The 22217-nt window shown below is 42.5% G+C and overlaps 1 protein-coding gene across 8 annotated transcripts in view; it reads right to left on the bottom strand.

The window, feature by feature from the left end:
* LOC135558651 (disco-interacting protein 2 homolog C) overlaps positions 1 to 22217 on the bottom strand; it is a 240401-nt gene that overhangs the window by 29012 nt on the left and 189172 nt on the right. For all 8 annotated transcript variants that reach the window (XM_064992625.1, XM_064992626.1, XM_064992631.1 and 5 more), the window contains 12 exons: positions 21636 to 21759; positions 19967 to 20076; positions 11358 to 11460; positions 10902 to 10966; positions 10293 to 10386; positions 9747 to 9866; positions 6363 to 6477; positions 4984 to 5123; positions 2876 to 3012; positions 2313 to 2521; positions 1767 to 1881; positions 61 to 262 (listed from right to left, as the gene is read on the bottom strand). In XM_064992625.1, the coding sequence (XP_064848697.1) occupies positions 61 to 262; positions 1767 to 1881; positions 2313 to 2521; positions 2876 to 3012; positions 4984 to 5123; positions 6363 to 6477; positions 9747 to 9866; positions 10293 to 10386; positions 10902 to 10966; positions 11358 to 11460; positions 19967 to 20076; positions 21636 to 21759 (1534 nt within the window). The remainder of the gene's footprint in view (positions 1 to 60; positions 263 to 1766; positions 1882 to 2312; positions 2522 to 2875; positions 3013 to 4983; positions 5124 to 6362; positions 6478 to 9746; positions 9867 to 10292; positions 10387 to 10901; positions 10967 to 11357; positions 11461 to 19966; positions 20077 to 21635; positions 21760 to 22217) is intronic.

The raw sequence follows: 22217 nt of genomic DNA, 5'->3' as shown, positions 1-22217 counted from the left end.
ACTATCAATCCCCTAGGCAGACCACTCAGGATGGTGTGCTATGGTGTGACAGTGTCTCACCTGGTTGTTTCTGCCGGGGCTTGGGCAGGTTGGTGACACAGGTATGAGGGCACATGAGGACGTTGCAGGGGTGCAGGGAGCCCTCCAGGAACAGCTGCTTGGTCTCTGACAGGTGGATTCCCCCCAGAGGGGTTTTAGGAAGGGTGTTGGAGGGGACCAGGGCCAGGCAATACACCCCCACCTGGTGGATCCCATCTATGGCCTGTATGGGGAGGGAATGCATGGGAGTGAATGAGAGAAAACCGACGGGCCACAAGCTTCAATGGCGCGTCAAATGAGTCTATTTGTCCTTCATCACCGCGGAGCAATGCTGGTAAAATGAGCTGATAAACTGTCAGAAAATAGACTGTTACATCCGGAGCTTATGATACACGGTGTAGCAATGCAACGACATTGTATACATTTATCAACTGGATTGTGTTTCGGAATTATAGATCATGTTGTCAATTTCATTTCTTACCAGTGGGCTATCACTGTCTTAGCTTACAGCCGATTTGGTTGATGACGTTCAAACAGGGTGCATGGTTAGTGTGTGCCTTAGAAGAATTGGTTGATGACTTTCAAACAGGGTGCATGGTTAGTGTGTGCCTTAGAAGAATTGGTTGATGACGTTCAAACAGGGTGCATGGTTAGTGTGTGCCTTAGAAGAATTGGTTGATGACGTTCAAACAGGGTGCATGGTTAGTGTGTGCCTTAGAAGAATTGGTTGATGACGTTCAAACAGGTTGCATGGTTAGTGTGTGCCTTAGAAGAATTGGTTGATGACGTTCAAACAGGGTGCATGGTTAGTGTGTGCCTTAGAAGAATTGGCTGATGACGTTCAAACAGGGTGCATGGTTAGTGTGTGCCTTAGAAGAATTGTTATGCTCTCCGCTATGCTAAGTAAGCTAAAGATGTACTTGAAAATATATTGGACTGTAAGATATGGTTTATCAGTCAAATAGGCTACATATGAAAACAGCTGCCTACCTGTGTTGATTTCAACCACAGGCATATAGCCTAGGCAGGCTACGGCTGGAAAACTCAAGGAACGCTCATTTTGAGAAAGAATACAACTGTTTACTATGGATGCTCAAGACAATTACAGTGGCATATGCGACACACTGTATCTGAATTGACACGGTCACAAAAATGTTGTGTGGTCTGGGATTTAGGGTGATGTGTGCCCCATAGGCCTCTGGTCAAAGGAGTGCATTATATAGGGAATAGTGTGCCATTTGTGACACAATCAGATAGACCTACAGCAGTAAAGACATACCATATATCGCCTGCATGTGGAGGAACAGTGATTGTTAGTGTTTGAGGCATGCAAAGTATGGCTAATGGATAAATTCTAACTGCCACTTAAGTTACATTCTCACATGGTCTCCCATTGACATCAATACATGACTAAGTGAATATTCGACTTAAGTGGAACTAGGTGATTAGATTTGGCTCCATAAAAGTCGTGAAGAAAGTACAGACATCAAGGCCACGTGTAACTGGATCAAGAGGAAGAGAACATTTTTTACTGCAATCATAAAGCTGCAGAAATATTTAATAGTGAACCACAGTCTCTTTAGCAATGGACAAGAACCTAGAGGGCTGGGTTACAGTACAGGGCTTTACATCAGTCTACTGGTGTGTGTGTGTGTGTGTGTGTGTGTGTGTGTGTGTGTGTGTGTGTGTGTGTGTGTGTGTGTGTGTGTGTGTGTGTGTGAGAATACCTGCAGCACTCTACTCATCCACTGAAAGCTGTCCTCTTCTGTAGAATCAGGTCTCTGCTCTGCCACCACCACAATCCTCTCATCATGTAACACAGTGATGGAGAACACTGCTATCCTGGAGCACAGAGAGACAGGAGACAGACCATATAATTACATATAGAATGACTTATATGATCTCTATGAGACCAACACTGTTAGCACACTGCTATCCTGGAGCACAGAAAAACAGAGACACAGACCAACACACAGCATTAGCAGAGACACACAACATCAATCAATCAGCTACAATCACCATACTTTATTCATTAAGTAGTGTCAGGAGTTTTACCAGTCCACTTGACTTGATCAAGAAATATAACCTATATCTAGGGCCCAGTGTCTATTCTATAACCTATATCTAGTGCCCACTGTCTATTCTATAACCTATATCTAGGCCCCAGAGTCTATTCTATAACCTATATCTAGGGCCCAGAGGCTTACCTGGTCAGGTCACATGTTCAGGAGAACTCCTGTTGCTATATACACAACAGATGGATTAGAACCCACCTCCCCCTGTAGACAAACTTCATGGGCTCCACAGCCAGGGCTGTAGCCACGATGTCATCAGCGTTGTGCCTCCGTCCCCCCACCACCATGAGGCCGTCCATCTTGCCAGCGATGAAGCACAACCCCCCAGGACCCACGAAGCCCAGTAAGCCTGTCCTGGTGAAGGGGTACTCACTGATGGGAGCCCCAACACTGTTCATGGGGAACACCTAGAGTACACAGACACACACACATTCGTTTATCACAGTCATAAAAAACAGCAATACACACACAAGCATCACACACAATCCCTGAAATTCAGGTGGATAAAAAGTGATGGTTAAATTAGCCCAATGGCTAAATAAAACTAATCAATGAATGAACTAACAAATCACATAAGGGTGCAATTCCATTAAATGAGTCTCTCTCCACTAATGGATTAAAGCGCACTTGAGGAATTGTGAATGTGTTTTTCAGACTACGAAGCAACAGCAGTTGTTAGAGTCAATCCTCAGGAGCTTCACGTGTCCCTAGCCAGGACCCAGGGGTAGCTCAACCCACAGCCCCATGCTGTTAGGCCTCACCTCAAAGGTGTTCTTGGTCATGCCTGAGAGACCGTAGTACGACGTCCCCGTGGCGACAGAACACACACACAGCTCCCCGATCTCATCTGTTTTGCATAACTGCGGAACCCCATCTGGTTTCACGACGCACATGAGAGCTGCAAGAAAATCAAGAGAGGAAGGGAAAAAGAGGGGAGAGATTGAGGCCAAAAGTTTATTAGCAAATAGCGAGAGAAGAGATTTTGTTGAAGTGGCCCAGCTACCTCCCCGGATCAAGCCAAGTGCACCTCATTATATCGTCACTGTATTACTCTGCAGCACATAGCTGAGGAAACTGAGGGTACGTCCAAAATGGCACCTTTCCTGATTAAGTGCACTACTTTTGACCAGAGCCTTATAATGGCCTATATAGGAATAGGGTGACATTTGTGACGCCAGCCTGGTGTGTTCAGAGGTGGAGAGGACAGTAGAAAGGTGTTGGGTGCTTCAAGACCACATCAACACACTTCCAGGAAGCCCTTAACAGACAGTAGGTGAGGTGGTTACGTTCACCCTTATCTGTTGCTGGTAGGAGACAGGTTAAGAAAGGGTTAGGGAGGTGGTAGGGGTGGCCCGGGCCCCTGGGTCATGGCTGCAGGGTCTCTGTGTGGGTGTAGAGGTCCTGCATAGACTACTATCAGAGCAGCCAGGCACTCATCTGGGCACCACATGCAGGGTAGGATGTGACCCTCTGGTCTCTAGAAACCACTACACACCCTATTTCCTTATATACAGTTGAAGTCAGATGTTTACATACACTTAGGTTGGAGTCATTAAAACTAGTTTTTCAACCACTCCACAAATATCTTGTTAACAAACTATAGTTTTGGCAAGTCGGTTGGGACATCTACTTCGCGCATGACATAAGTCATTTTTCCAACAATTGTTTACAGACAGATTATTTCACTTATAATTCACCTTACCACAATTCCAGTGGGTCAGAAGTTTACACACACTAAGTTGACTGTGCCTTTAAACATCTTGGAAAATTCCCGAAAATGATGTCATGGCTTTAGCAGCTTCTGATAGGCTAACTGACATCATTTGAGTTAATTGGAGGTGTATATGTGGGTGTATTTCAAGGCCTACCTTCAAACTCAGTGCCTCTTTGCTTGATTTTCAAGGGAAAATCTAAAGAAATCAGCCAAGACCTCAGATTTTTTTTTTTAAGACCTCCACAATTCTGGTTCATCCTTGGGAGCAATTTCCAAACGCCTGAAGGTACCATGTTCATCTGTACAAACAATAGTACGCAAGTATAAACACTATGGGACCACGCAGTCGTCATACCGCTCAGGAAGGAGATGCGTTCCTGTCTCCTAGAGATGAACGTACTTTGGTGCAAAAAGTGCAAATCAATCCCAGAACAACAGCAAAGGACCTTGTGAAGATGCTGGAGGAAACAGGTACAAAAGTATCTATATCCACAGTAAAACGAGTCCTATATCGACATCCTTGCTCCAAAACCGCCATAAAAAAGCCAGACTACGGTTTGCAACTGCACATGGGGACAAAGATCGTACTTTTTGGTGAAATGTCCTCTGGTCTGATGAAACAAAAATAGAACTGTTTGGCCATAATGACCATTGTTACGTTTGGAGGAAAAAGGGGGTCAATATATCTTCTTTATACGGTGGTCTTGTCGGTCACTTATGAGGCTTCTGTGAGTAATGGCAGGATTTTTGAATGGAAAACAAGATTCCATCAAATGGAAACTCATTATCGGCATAAATAATAACTTCTGCTGTATCTCAAAGGAATCATTTTTGTCTGAATCAGGCATACATCAAGTTATTGTGTGTGTTGGTGTCTGGTAAATTCAAAACATCTACGCATATTCTGTTGTTTGTTATAATGCTTTCTATCCTTGTTAGGGGCATAAGGCAGACATAAAGCTGTGTTAGGGGCATAAGGCAGACATGAAGCTGTGTTTGTTGTAGGGTTGCATAATCTCTAGTAACTTTCCAGAAATTCCCAGGTTTTCCAGAAATACACGTTGCAGGTTCCCAGATTCCTTCTTATTCCCATCTGATGCTGGGAATCTACCAACCAGGACTTCTGGAAACCTTGACATTTCTACCCTTGCTTACCTCCTGGCATGGCGGTGCCCACGTCCTGCAGGGTGAGAACAGACAGCTTCTCCTCAGAGTCCACCCTGATGACCCCGTGGCTCAGACCCTGCATGGACAGTACTCCTCTCCCCGGGGGCTGGTTACTGTCGTCTGTTGGCCTATTAACAAGATTATTACTTTATTGTCCATTTACTTAATGAGCAACAGAAATGTGTCTTCTGCATATCTCATTGACCCTGATAGACATACGCATTCAGTAGATACCTATATGGTCGTTCTATATGAATTCAGTACATACCTACATGGTCGTTCTATATGAATGCAGTACATACATACATACACGGTCGTTCTATATGAATGCAGTACATACCTATATGGTCGTTCTATATGAATGCAGTACATACCTACATGGTCGTTCTATATGAATGCAGTACATACCTATATGGTCGTTCTATATGAATGCAGTACATACCTACATGGTCGTTCTATATGAATGCAGTACATACCTACATGGTCGTTCTATATGAATGCAGTACATACCTATATGGTCTTCTATATGAATGCAGTACATACCTACATGGTCGTTCTATATGAATTCAGTACATACCTATATGGTCGTTCCATATGAATTCATTCACTTTTTGACCGCACCCTTTTTATTTAAACAAAACCTTCCATACTTGTTTGCCCATGGTAGAAATGGTCAGAAAAGGGGTGTGGTCAAAAAGTGATTAATCTAGAAGGACAATATACACAGAGAGCTTGGGTTCAAAACCAGGGTCAGCCACAGTGTAGTTCCACTACCAGCAATTCCAAAAATACACATCCACCAATCAAAACCTTCATCCCATTCAAACAACAGCCAATTAGAGGGCTAGAGCTGTGGCTGTTCCCGAAGCTCAACGCCCATGGGACAACGGAAGGTTATAAAAAAACAGGACAACGCCACAATGGGGGTGCTTTCATTAGAGTTACTGCGTGTGTGTCCGCGCGTGTGTCCGTGCATGTGTATCCGTGCATGTGTGTCTGGGCAACAGAAGAGAAACTGCCATATGTTTTATTGGCATGCCGTTTATTATATTTGTGAGTTTGAAACTGTGTTTGCTGGAAATAAAATCATGTAATTGCCACAGTACCCGTAATGGCAAGATGCATGTGGCGCACACAGTGAGCATTTTACAGTGTCATAATCAAGAGCAGGGAGTGAAATCTCAAATTACAGGATAAAGTTAATTAAACTTGCCCTCGTTTGTGTAAGCAGTGGCTATTTGAAGTTGAGCTACTCTATGTAATAGATGGATGAAAAAACACTGGCCTTGAAATACCACAGGACAGTAAATGTAAGAGTTTCTTTTTTAAGAGCATATAAGTTAATACCAACAAGAGTGTGTGTGTACCTCCTGATGGCTACAGTGAGGGCCTCTGGAGAGCTGGCACAGGGACAGATAACCTCCGGCTTCAGCCCCTTACTCTGGAAGACATTGAGGAACGCATCGCACGACGAGATGGACCCTGAGAGAGAGGAAGAGAGAGAGGGATGAGAGAGAGGAAGACAGAGAAAGATAAAATAAGATAAGAGTCAATGTTGAAGAAGAAACAGATATCCAATCATGCTACTACAGACTGACTTATTGACAGACTTGCTCATTCAAATTTAAGTTGTGCGGTTTTCGAGTGGGTTGGAAGCAGTATATTTTGCTCCTGTGCGAGGGGAGGAAAACTCAAATCCAATACATTATACCAATCTAACATGTCAGCATTGTTTGATTATTATGGACAACTGTTACAGCAGGTTAATTGCAGGTTAATTGCTGTGGCACAGTTGATTTGCTCCATGCTTGCACTGCTTGTCAGCACAACCATAACCCTGTCAGGCTGAGCTCAGATGCTGAGCACACATACTGTTCATTATCAAATGACGTTATCGAATTTCACTGCCTCCCGTTACCAGATCTCACTGCCTCTTAACCATTCTCTTAACCCATTTGTTCCTTTCAATTATATTCTTTAGATTCACATTTATAAGGCTAGCATTGGAAAAGAACAGCATTACACAACCCGTACCCTCCCCATAGGTACAGTTGAAGTCAGAAATTTACATACACCTTAGCCAAATACATTTAAACTCAGTTTTTCACATTTCCTGACATTTAATCCCAGTAAAATTCCCTGTTTTAGGTCAGTGAGGATCACCACTTTATTTTAAGAATGTGAAATGTCAGAATAATAGTAGAGATAAGGATTTATTCCAGATTTGATCATTTCCAGTGTGACACACAGAAGTTTACATACACTCAATTAGTATTTGGTAGCATTGCCTTTAAATAGTTTAACTTGGTTCAAATGTTTCAGGTAGCCTTCCACAAGCTTCCCACAATAATTTGGGTGAATTTTGGCCCACTCCTCCTGACAGAGCTGGTGTAACTGAGTCAGGTTTGTAGGCCTCCTTGCTCGCACACGCTCTTTCAGTTCTGCAAACAAATTTACTATGGGATTGAGGTCAGGGCTTTGTGATGGCCACTCCAATACCTTGACTTTGTTGTTCTTAAGCCATTTGCCACAACTTTGGAAGTATGCTTGGGGTCATTGTCCATTTGGAAGACCCATTTGCGACCAAGCTTTAACTTCCTGACTGATGTCTTGAGATGTTGCTTTAATATATCCACATAATTTTCCACCTCATGATGCCATCTATTTTGTGAAGTGCACCAGCCCCTTGTGCAGAAAAGCACCCCCACAATAGGATGCTGCCACCCCTTTGTTTCACGGTTGGGAGGGTGCAAGACTCCCTCTTTTTCCTCTAAACAATGGTAACAATGGTCATTTCTCCAAAAAGTATGATCTTTGTCCCCATGTGCAGTTGCAAACCGTAGTCTGGCTTTTTTATGGCGGTTTTGGAACAGTGGCTTCTTCCTTGCTGAGCGGCCTTTCAGGTTATGTTGATATAGGACTCATTTTACTGTGGATATACAGTGGGGGGAACAAGTATTTTATACACTGCCGATTTTGCAGGTTTTCCTGCTTACAAAGCATGTAGAGGTCTGTAATTTTTATCATAGGTACACTTCAACTGTGAGATACGGAATCTAAAAAAAGAAAAAAAGAGAATCCAAAAATCCAGAAAATCACATTGTATGATTTTTAAGTAATTCATTTGCATTTTATTGCATGACATAAGTATTTGATTACCTACCAACCAGTAAGAATTCCGGCTCTCACAGACCTGTTAGTTTTTTCTCCCCACTGTAGATACTTTTGTACCCGTTTCCTCCAGGATCTTCACAAGGTCCTTTGCTGTTGTTCTGGGATTGATTTGCACTTTTCGCACCATAGTATGTTCATCTCTAGGAGACAGAACGAGTCTCCTTCCTGAGCGGTATGACAGCTGTGTGGTCCCATGGTGTTTATACTTGCGTACTATTGTTTGTACAGATGAACGTGGTACCTTCAGGCGTTTGGAAATTGCTCACATGGATGAACCAGACTTGTGGAGGTCTACAAATTGGCTGATTTCTTTAGATTTTCCCATGATGTCAAGCAAAGAGGCACTGAGTTTGAAGGTAGGCCTTGAAATACATCCACAGGTACACCTCCAATTGACTGAAATTATGTCAATTAGCCTATCACAAGCCTCTAAAGACATGACATAAACAGCTTGGAAAATTCCAGAAAATGAAAGGCACACTAAACTTCTGACCCATTGGAATTGTGATACAGTGAATTGAAATAATCTGTCTGTAAACAATTGTTGGAAAAAGTACTTGTGTCATGCACGAAGTAGATGTCCTAACCGACTTGCCAAAACTATAGTATGTTAACAAGAAATTGGTGGAGTGGTTGAAAAACGAGTTTTAATGACTGTAAACTGCTGACTTCAAGTGTATCTTATGCTATACAAATGTAGCAGTGGTATGTAGTGTTAGTTTTTACAGCACCAGTGGTAGATTACTGTAATGGTTCCATGGCAGCTGCTTGGTCAATTATATATTGGTTACATTATACTTCATTAAAAGTCCCTGTAGTCGGAATCAAGACTAGCGTTATAAGACTACTTAGTCTAGGTGACAAAGGGACATTCTATGAGACCTGCATCATGAACATGGACAGAGTTACAGTACTATAGTTATGCACAATATTTTACCCCATCTGATACATTTCTAGAATTAATTTTTAGACAGAGCGAGACAGAGAGGCAGAGTGAGACCGAGAAAGACAGCGAGACAGAGAGAGAGAGGCAGAGAGAGAGACAGACAGACAGAGACAGAGACACAGACAGACAGACAGACAGAGACAGACAGACACAGACAGACAGACAGAGACAGACAGACACAGACAGACACAGACAGACAGAGACACAGACAGACAGACAGACAGACAGAGACACAGACAGACAGAGACACAGACAGACAGAGACACAGACAGACAGACAGAGACACAGACAGACAGACAGAGACACAGACAGACAGACAGAGACAGACAGACAGACAGACAGGCAGGCAGACAGACAGAGACACAGACAGACAGAGACACAGACAGACAGAGACACAGACAGACAGAGACACAGACAGACAGAGACACAGACAGACAGAGACACAGACAGACAGAGACACAGACAGACAGAGACACAGACAGAGAGAGAGAGAGAGAGAGAGAGAGAGAGAGAGAGAGAGAGAGAGAGAGAGAGAGAGAGAGAGAGAGAGAGAGAGAGAGAGAGAGAGAGAGAGAGAGAGAGAGAGAGAGAGAGAGAGAGAGAGAGAGAGAATAGAGTAGTGTGATCTTACAGGGGTTGGATCCATCGGCCACCACTAGCATGCGTAGTGAGCTCAGGTTGACGTCCCTCTGGTCCTTGTGGGCCACCAAGGCCCAGTGCATGTCCCTGGACTTTACACATGCCACCTTCGCTGTGGGATGGATCACATCATGGGAAGGGTTAAGGGCAGTTCACATGAAGAAAAAAAAGGCGGCGGCAGGGTAGCCTAGTGGTTAGAGCGTTCTGCCCCTGAACAGGCAGTTAACCCAATGTTCCTAGGCCATCATTGAAAATAAGAATTTGTTCTTATTAACTGACTTGCCTAATAAAATAAAGGTAAAAAAAAACAACATTTTTTAAATAATAATAGCCCAATAACATTCAGAAGATATCACTTTTGATGTTACTCCAATCGGTCAAAATGCTAACAGTGAAGTAACAGTTTCAACTGTACATGAAACCATCCTTACAACCATGTAAAATGCAATATTATTAAACAGTAACAATTGTCAAATACACATGTATCTAAAGTATATTAGCTGAAGCTTGAGTGAATGGAGAGATGGTGAATCCAGACCTTTGTATTGGCACACTTTCTGGATCCAGGACAGTGGGTTGACCTTCATCAGTGAGTAGGGGATACTGATAACATGCATCATGTTCATCACACTCTGCAACAGGAGAGACACATTAATCAGAGCCGTTATTACATGTAAGTCAAGACTCAATCAAGACGGGTAATTATCAGGATTTTTCTAGGCTAATTAGGAAAACTGATATGAGATCTCATTGGTTAAAACACTGATTAATTAGTGTATGCACTATGCATCCCAAACGGCACCCTTTCACCTTTATAGTACAGGGCCTGATGGGCCCTCGTAAAAAGTAGCGCACCCTATAGGTAATAGGATGCCATTTGGGATGCAGACTGTATTGCTCTAACACAACAGAGACTAAAGACCCTGTGGCTACACATTAGAATATATTCACTGTTTGTTATAATTGGATTTGGGAGAACACATTTAAACAGTGGTAAAAATCCCCTCTGATAATATAATTCCCATTTCAAAATGGTGCTCAAAGAAAATATAGTAAGAATATAAATCATCTTTCCCAAGCCCTCTAAGCCCTGTGCAGACGTGTGTGTGTGTGTGTGTGTATCAAAGCCCTGCTGGAAGGTCCTCACCGTGAGAATACCATGCCACAGCCCCACGTCCTTCTTAAAGTCTAATACATTCACTATGGTCTCAGCTGCAGAGGAGAGAGAGAGAGGCAGAGAGAGGCAGAGAGAGAGGCAGAGAGAGAGGCAGAGAGAGAGGCAGAGAGAGAGAGAGAGAGAGAGAGAGAGAGAGGGAAACAGAGCACATAATAGTTTAATCCAACATAGACATCTCAAACAGTAACCCTGATACATGACATGTTAGATTCTATGTACACAATGCATTATCATTACTGTGAGAGATGGGGTTTAGACCAATGACTGTTGTGAGAAGCAGAACACCCAAACAAGTGAAAGATGGCGAGAGAATCCAATTGTAATGAAAAAGTATATATCTAATGCATGTTCTATGTCTCCCAAGGCAGAGTCTTGGTGCTATGACTTCTGTAGAATGTCTTATCGGAGAGGGCTGCAGAGTCCCACCTTCTGTGTATCCACAGGACTGGGTGAGGGCCTGACAGTGAGTCAGCAGAGCTATCCTCATCACCGTCACTCCCAGCACACTGCCATCCTTACATGTCTTATACTGCAGGTGAGAGAGGGAAGAGGTGAGGAGAGAGACAGAGACAGAGCGAGCGAGTGACAGACACACACAGAGAGGGCGAGAGATAGACAGAGAGCAGGCGTTAGGATGTGTATCACAGTCACAAAGCAGCAACACAGACCATCATTACATATATGCTGTATTGACCATTATTTCCCCTACCTACAGTACGGTCATGTTGCTAGCCGCCACCTGTTAATTACAGTATAGACAAACCATGGCTCATTTCAAACACTGCTTGTAAAGCCACTCTACTGTTATATATCTGATTAATTATCAGTTGATAGTATTGAGAATACACATAATGCCTCTTAGCAGATGATGTTGTTCTGCCTACTTTTTACACACATCCTGGGGTAGGGCAGTGCTATTGCCATGTTCTGAAACTGAAATTCTGCCTTTAACAATCAGGCAGTAACATCCTTCCCTCCCAGACCAGACATCCCAGTCCTAGTAGACACACACACTACTAGATCTGAGGACGGGAATGACAGTCTTCACTCTAATAAAGCCATGGTGCCTCCTCCAACATAAACACTATACAGACTACTGTCAGTACTGCCTGACTGAGCACAGAGAGAGAGAAACATATTTTTGTATTTATTTTTCCTTCTGTACTTTAACTATTTGTATATCATTACAACGCTGTTATTATACTCATAATATGACATTTGAAATGTCTTTATTCTTTTTGAACTTTTGTGAGTGTAATATTTACTGTACATTTTTTATTTCACTTTTGTTTATTATCTAATTCACTTGCTTTGGCAATGTAAACATATGTTTCCCATGCCAATAAAGCCCTTAAATTGAATTGATAGAAACAGAGAGCGAGCATTCCATCTGTCTGTCTGAGGGTACCTCCCAAAATGCCTCCTATTCCCTACATAGTGCCCTACTTTTGACCAGAGCCCATGAACCCTAGTCAAAAGTAGTACACTACAGTATAAGGCAGGGCTGTTCAAATCTGGTCCCGGAGGGACAAAACACTTCGTTTTTTTGTTTCTACCCGGTAGTTAATTGAACTCACCTGGTGTCCCTTGATTGAATCAGTCCCTGATTAGAAGTTGAGGATGAAAACCAGAAGTGTTTTGTTCCTCCAGGACCAACATTGAACAGCCCTGCTATATAGGGAATAGGGGGCCATTTGGGACACTTATGAATGAATAGCAGCAACTTTCATTATTCACAGTATATTTTATCTCAGCCTAACTAATGGGAGAACAGCACTCAACATTTAGATGGATTATACCATTGATTTTCTCATCTGCACTAAGAGACAGGGAGATGGAACACAATTATTAAAGGTGGACTGCACTTCCTGATCTCGCCTCATTTTAGACTTGGTTCATTAAGAAATGCTAGCAGCCATGACTGAATTAAAACATGAGTTGGTTTCGGTGTGTGTTTGCAGGTGGGAAGAGTTAGTAAAATGATTTAGTCATTTAGCTTCAGTCGGCTGGTGTGCGACCACGGCAAAGTTGGTTTGACTTTGGATAGCCTATCTCTGGGGATAGTTAGGGACCATCAAATTACACAATGTAAATAGGACAATATTTTCATGTTGCACATCTTTTAGTTGTCTGATTAAATGCTTTCAATATTTGTATAGGAATTTCTACCATTTATAATTGGTTTGAGGTTTTTAAGTCATTGACATTTTTAGTTATTGACCTTTTAAAGTATTGTTCCTTGTGCATTGGTCCCTAACCTAGCCCCATAGGGATATCATTTGTCAAATCAATTTTACCATTTACCATTACGATAGGGTCATGTGTAACTGCGCTACGAATGTATGATTACTTGGGTGCTGCCAGTTGTGGGCAGGATTATAATAAACCCAACCCAAATAAACCTGTTGTGTTACCCTTCATTCCGTGACACCATTTTCCCCCCTATCATCTCACAAATCTCAGTTTTGGATGAGACTGACTTTATGACCAAAATGATTCTATTTACACTTTGTAGTCAATTTTTTTGCACAATAATAAATGTTTACGACTCATATCAATGCCACATAGGCGATTTTCAAAACAAGACGTTGCTTTTTAGGGGCAGTCGCTATTTAAAAGTTAGACAGTCATTAGGCTAAGTCATTATAACAGACCTTCCTGCTCTATATCTTACAGACTATCTGAAGTAGTATTGCATTGTGAAGAGTGATGCATAGCATCTCCAGATATCTGCTCAGCCTTACATATGTCTAGTGATGCATGACTACGAAAACAACCATGTCTAAAAGATTAAGTCCAGAACAAAATATTTCTGGAGACATTTTCCTTTGTAGAATTGACGAGGACATTTCTTGTAAGCCATTGCTGAACATTTTTCTTGTAAATGTCCGTTTGACTAAGGAGAGGACTAGAATGTGGGGACTGAGTAGGAAAGTACTTTGAGTAAAAGCCAAAAGTACCAAAACGGTCACTACCCATTACTGCAATTTTGGATACTGTCTAGACATCAACAAACAATGGACCCATCCCAAATGGCACCCTATTCCCTATAAAGTGCACTACTTTTGAATAGGGCTTTGGTCATATGTAGTGCACTATATAACACTGTAGAAAGAAACTTTATTGTCCATCCAGGATGGACATTTTTCTTTGGCATCACTTCCATTGAAAGGATCACATACATTCTCACATCAGACACATTTAAACCAGTCATGTTGCATACACTAACAACAGAGGACATTGATACATTCACTCACAGCCGACCGCTGTCCCAACTGCACTGGAAAGATAAGTACAAATACTGACAAAATCTACTTTGCATTTAGTAGTCCAACAGCACAAGGAAGGAATGAATATTTGAACAATTTCTTCTTGACCATGGGCAATCTGAAGCGCCAGCCAGAGGGAAGCCTCTTTAACTGAGGGTGTAGAGGGTAGAGGTCGACAGATTCATTGGAATGATTCATTAGGGCCGATTTTAAGTTTTCATAACAATCGGAAATCGGTATTTTTGGACACCTTTATTTATTTAACTAGGCAAGTCAGTTAAGAACACATTCTGATTTTCAATGACGGCCTAGGAACGGTGGGTTAACTGCCTTGTTCAAGGGCAGAATGACAGATTTTTACCTTGTCAGCTCGGGGATTCAATCTTGCAACCTTACGGTTAACTAGTCCAACACTCCAACCACCTGCTTTACATTGCACTCCATGAGGAGACTGTTACGCGAATGCTGTAAGAAGCCAAGGTAAGTTGCTAGCTAGCATTAAACTTATCTTATAAAAAACAAGCAATCCATCATAATCACTAGTTAACTACACATGGTTGATGATATTACTAGTTTATCTAGCGTGTCCTGCGTTGCATATAATCGATGCGGTGCGTATTCGGGAAAAAGGACTGTCGTTGCTCCAATGTGTACCTGACCATAAACATCAATGCCTTTCTTAAAATCAATACACAAGTATATATTTTTAAACCTCCATATTTAGTTAATATTGCCTGCTAAAATGACTTGTTGCTAACTGTGTGACCTGGCTCGTTGCAAACTGTGTGAAGACTATTTCTTCCTAACAAAGACAGCCAACTTCGCCAAACGGGGGATGATTTAACAAAAGCGCATTTGCGAAAAAAAGAACAATCGTTGCACGACTGTACCTAACCATAAACATCAATGCCTTCCTTAAAGTCAATACACAGAAGTATATATTTTTAGCGAAACGCTAATAGCGTTTCAAATGTCACTCGCTCTGAGACCTTAAAGTAGTTGTTCCCGTTGCTCTTCACAAGGGCCGCGGCTTTTGTGGAGCAATGGGAAACGATGCTTCGAGGGTGGCTGTTGTCGATGTGTTCCTGGTTCGAGCCCAGGTAGGGGGCGAGGAGAGGAACGGAAGCTATACTATTACACTGGCAATACTAAAGTGCCTATAAGAACATCCAATAGTCAAAGGTAAAGTGGGGCAAAAAAGTATTGATGATGAGAGAGGCCTGTAATTCTCATCATAGGTACACTTCAACTATGACAGACAAAATGAGGAAAAAACATCCAGAAAAATCAGTGTAGGATTTTTAATGAATTGATTTGCAAATTATGGTGGAAAATAACTATTTGGTCAATAACAAAAGTTTCTCAATACTTTGTTATATACCCTTTGTTGGCAATGACAGAGGTCAAACATTTTCTGTAAGTCTTCCAAGGTTTTCACACACTGTTGCTGGTATTTTGGCCAGTTCCTCCATGCAGATCTCCTCTAGAGCAGTGATGTTTTGGGGCTGTTGCTGGTCTGTGAGAGCCAGAAATCTTGCTTGTTTGTAGGTGACCACATACTTATTTTCCACCATAATTTGCAAATCAATTCATTAAAAATCCTACAATGTGATTTTCTGGATTTTTCTCTCTCGTTTTGTCTGTCATAGTTGAAGTGTACCTGTGATGAAAATTACAGGCCTCTCAACTTTTTAAGTGGGAGAACTTGCACAATTGGTGGCTGACTAAATACTTTTTTGCCCCACTGTATATAAAATACAAATCGTATAGAGAGAAATAGTTATTTAATTTCTATAATAACTACAACCTAAAACTTCTTACCTGGGAATATTGAAGACTCATGTTAAAAGGAACCACCAGCTTTCATATGTTCTCATGTTCTGAGCAAGGAACTTAAACGTTAGCTTTCTTACATAAACATATTGCACTTTTACTTTCTTCTCCAACACTTTGTTTTTGCATTATTAAAACCATTTTGAACATGTTTCATTATTTATTTGAGGTGAAATTTATTTTATTGATGTATTATATGAAGTTAAAATAAGTGTTCATTCAGTATCGTTGTAATTGTCATTATTACAAAAAATAAAATAAAATTACATTGTTTAAATCAACCGATTAATCGGTTTCGGCTTTTTTTTGGTCCTCCAATAATCGGTATCGGCGTTGAAAAATCATAATCGGTCGACATCTTGCAGAGGATGTGAGGGGTCACCAACGACAGCCAGTGCCTTCTTTTTGGTTGCCTTGCGGAATAGACTGCTCAAATGTGCCTGTGGTCAACTAATTACTTTGCTGGCTGTGTTTACTATTCTGGTCAGTTTGCTTCTGCTCCTCACGCTCAGATTACCAGACTGCCATAATGAACGTGAGGATGCTCTCCACCAAGCTGCTGAACACCCTCTCCAGAACAACCTGTCTGACCCCAAACTCCTTACATTTCCTGATTAAAAACAGGCGCTGGCTTGCTTTAAAAAAAATAGTATGCATTCCATGTAAAACTCAGCTTGTTCAAAACTGTTCAATCAATTTGTGTCCCTAGGTATTTGAAACACTCATTCAGAGAGAGTGGTTGGGACACTGGCAAGTTGTTGCCATTGATGATCCGCTCCTTTGTTCATTCCACATCACTTGACGGGCACCATTCTTGAAAGTTGTTGGTCTGTTTAAAATAGCTGTCCCCATCTGATGTAGCATCTTTAAAAAAAAGAGTCCTACCAGAGCCATGTCATCCGCGTACTTGAAAAGGCTCACATTGCTTCCTTGGCTCTCCATCTCATTAGTGTAGATAGAGAACAACAACGGTAAAAGGACACACCCCTGGGTGTGTTCAGGGTCAGTTCATCAGAGAGGGCCCCATTCATGAGGACACACTGTGGGCGGTCAGTTAAAAAGTCATTGATCCAACCTGCCAGGCCTCCGTTGACATTCAGGTCCAGTAGTCCTTTCAGCAGTGGGTGTATTTGCATTGTCTTGAAAGCTGAACTAAAATCAATAAATTGTGTGCATATGATTTAGCATGTCGAAGGTGACTAGCCACCATGTTCACCAAGGTCAGGGTAGCATCCTCAGTCCCCCTCTGTGCCTAATTGGCAAACTGTAATGGGTCCAATTGATCTGCTATGGACAGGGTAAGGTGCTTACTAACAACCCTTTCCATGCATTTGGCCAGAAGGGGCGTGAGGGCCACAGGTCGAAAGTAATTTGGTGATTTGGCCCGTGACTTCTTAGGGGCTGGTACAATGGTCAACACCTTCAGGAGTTTGGAGTTGAAACAGTCATGTGAAGACTCCCTTGAGCTGGTTGGCGCAGACCTTCAGTACCTTGCCCCGTAGACCGCATGGGCCCGTTGTTTTGTGTGGCTCAATATGTGAGAAGCATGAGGCCACCTCGCTCTTTGTTATGTGGACAGGAGAGGATTTGCTCTCACATATTTGTTTACATTCATCTTTGAAATCGACGGTGGCAAATCTTTCATAGAAACAGTTAAGGTAATTTACAAAGGATGAAAAGTCTGCAATTGTATTGTTCCCTCTTTTCCGTTCCTTGGACAGAACCTCTGCTCCACTTCATCCTTGAAGTCCTTTTTAGCTTTACACATTTTTGATCTGAATTAATTTTTCTCCTTTACAGCATCAGTATCTCCTTTCAGGAAAGCAAACTTTCATTGAAAGGCACATTTTCAAGTCCTTAGCTACCCAGGGCTTGTTGTTGGTAAATACTCAGAAAGTTTTAATGTTAATGACAGTATCCTCACAGAACTGGATGTAGGATGTGGTGCTGTCAGTCATCTCGCGGGGATCCCTGCACGAGTCAAAGAACACATCCCAGTGTGATGTCAAAGCAATCCTTGATCCTCTGTTCACACCTGAATGGATTTCTCCACAGGTTATTCACATTTAACCTGCTGACTGTATCTCGGTAGGAGATGGATAACGTTATGGTCGGATTTCCTGATGGGCGCTCTGCACACTGCCTCGTATGCATCCTCTATGTTACCATAACACTGGTCCAGGATGTGAGTTGAGTGAGTTGGACAGGTGACATACTGTACTGTTGCAGAGTGGGGAGGTGCGCGGAAAGGGAGACCATATTAAATCCCCAAGCAGAAATACTGTCTGGTCAGCTGATCATGAAAGAGCAGCATTAAAACAGTCTGTAATCCTGTCAGCAGCTTCCTTATGTTAGGTCCAGGCACATAGACCAGAGTAATGGTCATCTGTCCAAACACGCGTGGACGATAGAATGGCCTGAATGATACAACAACAATCTGTCTCTGGTGCACACTTGTTCAATCACATTATACTGCGTGGCCCAAGTATTATCTACAAAGATACATAGCCCCCAGCCTATTGATTTATGTGACGTTGTTTTGTCTTCATCTGCTCTAATGACAGTGTATCCATCAATGTTCACATCAATATTGTCCTGCTTGAGCCACATTTTTGTAAAGCAGATTCAATTACTTCTCCTAAAGTCCCCTTCAGATTTAGCCCTTGCCGCTAACTCATCCAGGTTATTATCTAGTGGCCGCATAGTTGACAGGGTGGTCACCGGGAGCGGGTGACAGCTTCCCCGCCTCCGTAGTCCGTTCCTAACACCACCTCTTGAGCCTCACTTTTGCTTGGTTTCCCTTTTTGACTTTGTAGAACAACCATCAGGCAAGGCAATGCTGTTTTGGAGAAAGTGAGTTTCATCTCGGAAAGAGAGCAGAAGCGCAGGGGAGTAGGTGATTGTGGTTGATTTACTAATGGAATCCATACAACCCCCGGTAGTGATTGGAACGTTTTCCTCATATTACACCGATTAGGATTAAGAAGGTCACACATGCCACGTACAATCCACTTTCAAACTTGCAACGCACTTGGATTTAGACAAAACAAAATTGAGCGATATAACTATAAACAAACAATTCACACAGATGAGCTCAGGGTCTGGTTCAGTGCCACGCCCCCAATGGTATAGGGAATAAGGTGCCATTTTGGATGCAGACAATCCCAGTTGTCTGCTCTAATGATGTTCCATCATCTTCTTCTCTCTATTTAATTCTGATTTTTTTCCACTCACTTCACAATCAACATAGAATATCTACACCTCTGGTTTACCGCCTGGCTGCATAAAAAGAGCCAAAGTAAATGAAGACAAACCACATTATCTGACTGGATTGACTGGTCTCCGGCTTCTTGCTAAATGGCACCCTATTCCGTTTATAGTGCACTACCTTTGACCAGGGCCCAGGTCAAAAGTAGTGTACTAAATAGGAGAAACGGTGTCATTTGGGAAATGCATTTTGTCTCCCATACAGAAGCAACAACTGAATATCCAATCGCCAGACAGACAATGATAATCAACCCCCATGAAGCATATTGATCGGCAATCACAAGCAGATTGATTGACAACTACACCAAACAAGTGCTGTTTGCAGTTAGCCTAGACATCCCAATGAGAGCTGTGCACTTAGCAGAGCATATAATACATGATCTAGCTGTAGTTAACCAATAACAGCAACACCTCTCTTCGTATTATGACTGATTCATATAATCAATATAGACTTCAGTCAATCCAATCACTCTGTGTTGTCAAGAGTGAGATACTTGTTAAACAGACCCAGGGGAATAGCAGTCAAAATCAATGGGAGAAGAAACCAGACAGCAAAAACAACATTATTGTGGTGATGAACTTTATCTTGGTACAAGGTGGGAACATCTTGAAAAACATTCACGTTGTTGCATAAGCAGTCAAAGACATAACAGATCTGTGTTTTACCTCAATATAGGCTGTGTCGTTATTTGCATCCTTGATATGGGGGAACCAGTCTCTGGGGGGTTTGGATAAGTGCTTAGATTCAGTCACAAACCACAGTAGCTTTGGCCAGCCTGGATAGAGAGACAGACAGACAGACAGATCAAAGAGAGTTATTAGGACCAAGACAAAATAAAATACAATCAAGGCATTAGAGAGCCAGTCACAATCTGCCATTTAATGTGATGTGATTTTGATTTGATTTATTAGGATCCCCATTAGCCGAAGCCAATGGAGACAGCTAGTCTAGTGATTACCCTGAAGCGATCAATGAGCACTCATCCCGATTGATGTTGGGTTTTGCGTCCCTACTGTATGTAGTGCACTACTTTTGACCAGGGCCCATAGGGGGCTTTTTGGGAGGCATCCTGGGCCTGACCCAGGCTGTGTCCCAGTATTATATGTAGGGTTTCCATAGCCAGCCCTCTACTCAGCCCTGACTTATGTCATCAATGCTAAAATGATAGCTTTAAATCCACTGGTTGGCATCAATACTGAGGAGTATGCCCAATGGGGCTGCCGAGTGGTGCAACGGTCTAAGTGGTGCAACGGTCTCAGTGCTGCCGAGTGGTGCAACGGTCTCAGTGCTAGAGGCGTCACTACAGACCCTGGTTTGATTCCAGGCTGTATCACAACCGGCCGTGATTGGGAGTCCCATCGGGCAGCGCACAATTAGCCCAACCTGGTCCGGGTTAGGGTTTGGCTGGCATAGGCCGTCATTGTAAATAAGAATTTGTTCTAACTGACCTGCCTAAAATGAAAAAAAAAAAAGGAATTACACTGAGCTCTCTCTCCCTGACTGCTCTGTTCCCCACACAGTGGGCCATTCTATATGCAGCTACTGTAGACTAAACTATTCTACATTACATGCAGCTACTGTGTACTAAACCATTCTACATTACATGCAGCTACTGTGTACTAAACCATTCTACATTAATGCAGCTACTGTGTACTAAACCATTCTACATTACATGCAGCTCCTGTGTACTAAACCATTCTACATTACATGCAGCTCCTGTGTACTAAACCATTCTACATGCAGCTACTGTGTACTAAATCATTCTATATGCAGCCTGTGTACTAAACCATTCTATATGCAGCTCCTGTGTACTAAACCATTCTATATGCAGCTCCTGTGTACTAAACCATTCTATATGCAGCTCCTGTGTACTAAACCATTCTATATGCAGGCTGTGTACTAAACCATTCTATATGCAGTCTGTGTACTAAGCCATTCTATATGCAGTCTGTGTACTAAAACAAACCTGCCCTCCTATTTAATCACATATCTTCTGCCTGCTTATCCTTCCATTCCAAGTCTCTCCATTTGTTTTGGAGAGGAGCAATAAAATCACCAAACTAAAAACCTGTTTGATATCAGTGTTTCATTTCAATACACCCTGGTACTACAGAACCTTGTGCTGCTTTAGACACACTAAAATATCCTTCCTAGCATGGTTATCTTTATTCAAGTCCATGAGTCTGTGATGGGTGACCAGACAGCAATATTGGAATTCTGTTTTTGTGGATGTAGTATCTTATGAAAACCATCTGACACAGCATCACATACGACAGCATATGACAGGACCACATCATGCATTGGTGCGTCACATGCTTTGACACAGTTGCTGACCTTTGAACTGTGGGATCTCCCCTGTGGTGCTCTTGGGAAGGCCTTTATGGCAGGCGTCACTCGTCAAGGCAACCGTCACCCCACAGCTCCCCAGCAAAAAGCCTATCTGCTGGCTCCCTGCATCCTGTAGATGGAGAGTGGGGGAGAGAGAGAGAAGATGGTCAAAGGAGGAAAGTCTCAGTCAACATTGCTTTTGTTTTCATATTGCACATTAATTAGGCGTATTTTATATTCTCTGTACACGCATTCAGTCTTTTTATCTGGTGTTTTACGACTTTTAAGAGGGTATATTACTTTAGAAAAACAGTGATATCATCCTACCGTTCACACACATTGCGTGGTCCCCCCCCCTCTCTGACAGTGTCTGTGGGTGGAGGAGTGAGCCCACACCAGCTCATATGGAGGAGACAGCCCTGCAAACCTGAGCTAGGGGTTTCCTATTCTACACTACAGTATGCAGCCTTTCTGTCTCAGACCCCATCTCTCTGCTTAAACTGGGCCCATAGCCCTGCCTGCCTGCCTGCCTGCCTGCCTGCCTGCCGGTCTTCCTGCCTGCCTGCCGGTCTTCCTGCCTGCCTGTCT

This window comes from Oncorhynchus masou, chromosome 17 (genome assembly GCF_036934945.1).
Source record: "Oncorhynchus masou masou isolate Uvic2021 chromosome 17, UVic_Omas_1.1, whole genome shotgun sequence".
NCBI classification, from domain to species: domain Eukaryota; kingdom Metazoa; phylum Chordata; class Actinopteri; order Salmoniformes; family Salmonidae; genus Oncorhynchus; species Oncorhynchus masou.
The sequence above is the reverse complement of the archived record's forward strand: the minus strand, read 5'-3'. Positions and strand labels throughout refer to the sequence as shown.